The following is a 2920-nucleotide window of genomic DNA, read 5'->3' as shown; positions in this document are numbered from 1 at the left end:
TAGGCCCAGTATTAGATACATGCAGCTGCTCAGTTGCACAGTCATTTCTGTGGAAATTAATTGACAGCAAATTGTATTTTCAAAACTGGCCCTCTTTCTTTTTAATTTGCTCCAGACAGGAGATAATTAATTTTCACATTTTGAATAAAGGGAACATCTGCCTCAGACTTGATTACAAGGAATCTTAGACTGCTTTTACAGCTGTTTTTAAAAGGCACAGAAATTGATTTCTGGATGTGAAAGTGTTTCTGGCTAAGAGCATGAACCATGCCAACATAGGAATGGTAGGCTTAAATTGCAACAAGAAAACCTGTAGTTTAGACTCAGAGCCAAACTTGCAAATGGCATAAGGTTGGTGACACACCAGAAGTGCTGACCGAGAAGGGTTGAGGCATGTCCAGAGACTTTTTGTGAAGCACACGGTACAGGCTAGCAGGGCTTCTCTAAGGAATGAGATGGGTAGAGCTGGTCCGGCTGGGAGCGAGGAGAAGGTCCGATGGACGCTCCCTATTTTTCTGTGATGCAGGGCTTGCTTCCCTAATTCCCCTCCTCCAGGAAAGATGAGAAGACAGGCAGAAGAATTTTATACATGTGTCATGTTATATCTTTGATAGAAATGCAGTGATGTAGAAATACAGTTCACATACAGTTTTTCGCTAAATGCCGTATTTGAAGGGGTTCTTCTGGTTTACATGTGCAAAAACAGTTTTAAAATTGCAGGAGAAAATTCTGCTGATTCCTCAGCAAAGTTAATCAGAAATGTTTGTTACTCAAGGAACTGCTGGTACCCAAGGTACTCTGTTAGGGTTGTATACCGGGCAGCTGGCCCTCCATGAGAGAGACGGGGCTGCTGCCCAGTGTAGCAGCCCCAACCAGTGTCTAATGCTTACAGGAGTAAGGATCCACTATTGTCCCAGGCTGGCCCAGCTGTTCAAGGCAAATGAGCTCCAACAGTCACCTTCTGTAAGATTTACAGAACGAAAGAGCAGAGTCAGACTTCTGGCTGGAAACTGCCTTTTAACTCTCAGATACTTTCTGAGTTAGAAAGAAGGTTTTGGATAGTTACTTTTATGTTTGGCCCTCAGCGACAACTTTCTGATCATGTTGGCAAAGGAAAACTGGTGCAGCAATGAGAAAGGCTGATTTTAAGTGGCATTCCAGCGATCTGGGTGGTTTTCCTCTGGCAAGCCTTTCGCATGTAGTAGATACCATCAAGGCTAATGCTTCTTTTGGTGTCACTCTGTCACTTTGCTAATGCTAGTTCTTTTTTTCCAACATTTTTCCTCTTTCATGTTTAAAGGGAAGAAAAATACGGAACAGGTTCACATTTACTGGAAAAGCATTGTCCTCTCCTGCATCCCCCCTGCCACAGCCAAGGTGACCGTACTGCTCTGTCAGGGATGATGCTGCTGGCCTCCCGTGAGGCCAGGGGGAGCAGAGGAAGGGCTGTTCTTCCACCGTGGGCCGTCCCATTGTGTGGCACAAGGCTTAAAGACAGGACATAGTTCAATAACCTTTTTCAGGTGTGTTTTATCACGAAATTCTTTTGCGGCAAAGTAATAAAAGATGGCATCCAGGCAGCAGTTCAGGTTGGCTAATGTCATTGACATCTGAATGAACAGGCTGATGGTTTGTTTCAGACTGCAGTCCACTATCACGTTCTGTCTTACCAGGCACTGTAGGCAGATTCCAAGGTGGAAGGGTGTGAAGCACACCAAAAACACCACGAGGTTGATGATAATGACTCGTAAGCAGCCACTGCCTTCTACCTTCATTTTAGCTTGACTTTTGTGATTCAGAAGAATCCAGATGTTTTGGGCAGAGCAGAAAATCATCGCTGCAAGTGGGATCAGAAATCCAAAGGTTTCCAGAGAAACAATGAGGGGGACGCTCCATGTCTGTTCTGACATATTGTAAAAGCACTGAAAAGAATCTGTCTTGTGAAATACATACATTGGGATACTGCAAAGCCAAACTACTGCCCAGATGATGCAGCAAATCAAGATAGCCCATTTGGGGGATTGCTTAGCTCGACCTTCAAATGGGTGCCTTATGCAGATATATCTGTCAACAGTAATGCAGACAATGATGAAGATACTGCCGTACATGTTGATAAAATAGAGAGACTGTATGAATGAGCACAGGAGTCCAGGCGCTTCTGTGACAGAGTAGTACAGCTTGAGCGGGAGCGAGAGAATCAGCAAGACATCTGCAAGTGCGAGATTGATCATGTAAACTGAGGTTTTGCTCTGTTTCTTCCAAAGACAGCAGAACACGAAGAGGGCCAGGGCATTGAGAACCAGCCCGAGAATGAAGGTGGGGATGGAGATCCCCAGCTGCAGGGTCTTTGCTAATCTGTCGATATCGGTAAAATTGCATTCCCCACTGCGGTTGGTCATTTCTCCCCTAAAATGACAGAAAGAACAGGTTGGAAATGTGTAAGGTGCTCAGTTAATGCCTTGACATATCAGAGCAAGGTACTTTCTAACACAACTCTGCTTTTTTGGTTTTGAGCTTATACACTTGATCAGTCTTGGGCTATTATTGAAAGTGAATCCTCATTTCAAGCACAGAGCTCTCTATTTCCAGTTTGAGTGTCTTGATCTATTATAAAGGAGCCTTTTTCTCAATGGCAGGTAGACAGCATCCACTGACTATCACACCCTTTAAGATAATGCCATTCAGATATTGAAGAGACTGACCTGTTTAATCAGATGTTTTCAAAAATTCTAAAGTGTACTGTCTATCTGCAATAACTTGTATGTCTATTGAATCTTCCATAACATGTTTGGTTCCTTCGCTACACAGAAATTCATGGAACTGATAGCTGGGATTTTACTCTTATATCTGTGATTCCCTGTGCATCAGTAGCTTTTACTGATGTGCTTTTACTAACCCACATTTATTTGTATATTTTAAT

At 43.3% G+C, this 2920-nt stretch overlaps 1 protein-coding gene across 1 annotated transcript; it reads right to left on the bottom strand.

Annotated features, from left to right (window-relative positions):
• Positions 1-1394: 1394 nt before the first annotated feature.
• Positions 1395-2399, bottom strand: GPR55 (G protein-coupled receptor 55). Its single transcript, XM_065640524.1, has one exon. The coding sequence runs from the start codon at positions 2397-2399 to the stop codon at positions 1395-1397; it is 1005 nt and encodes a 334-aa protein (XP_065496596.1).
• Positions 2400-2920: the final 521 nt, after the last annotated feature.

This window comes from Caloenas nicobarica, chromosome 8 (genome assembly GCF_036013445.1).
Source record: "Caloenas nicobarica isolate bCalNic1 chromosome 8, bCalNic1.hap1, whole genome shotgun sequence".
In the NCBI taxonomy this organism is placed as follows: domain Eukaryota; kingdom Metazoa; phylum Chordata; class Aves; order Columbiformes; family Columbidae; genus Caloenas; species Caloenas nicobarica.
This window is presented reverse-complemented; position numbering and strand designations above follow the sequence as displayed.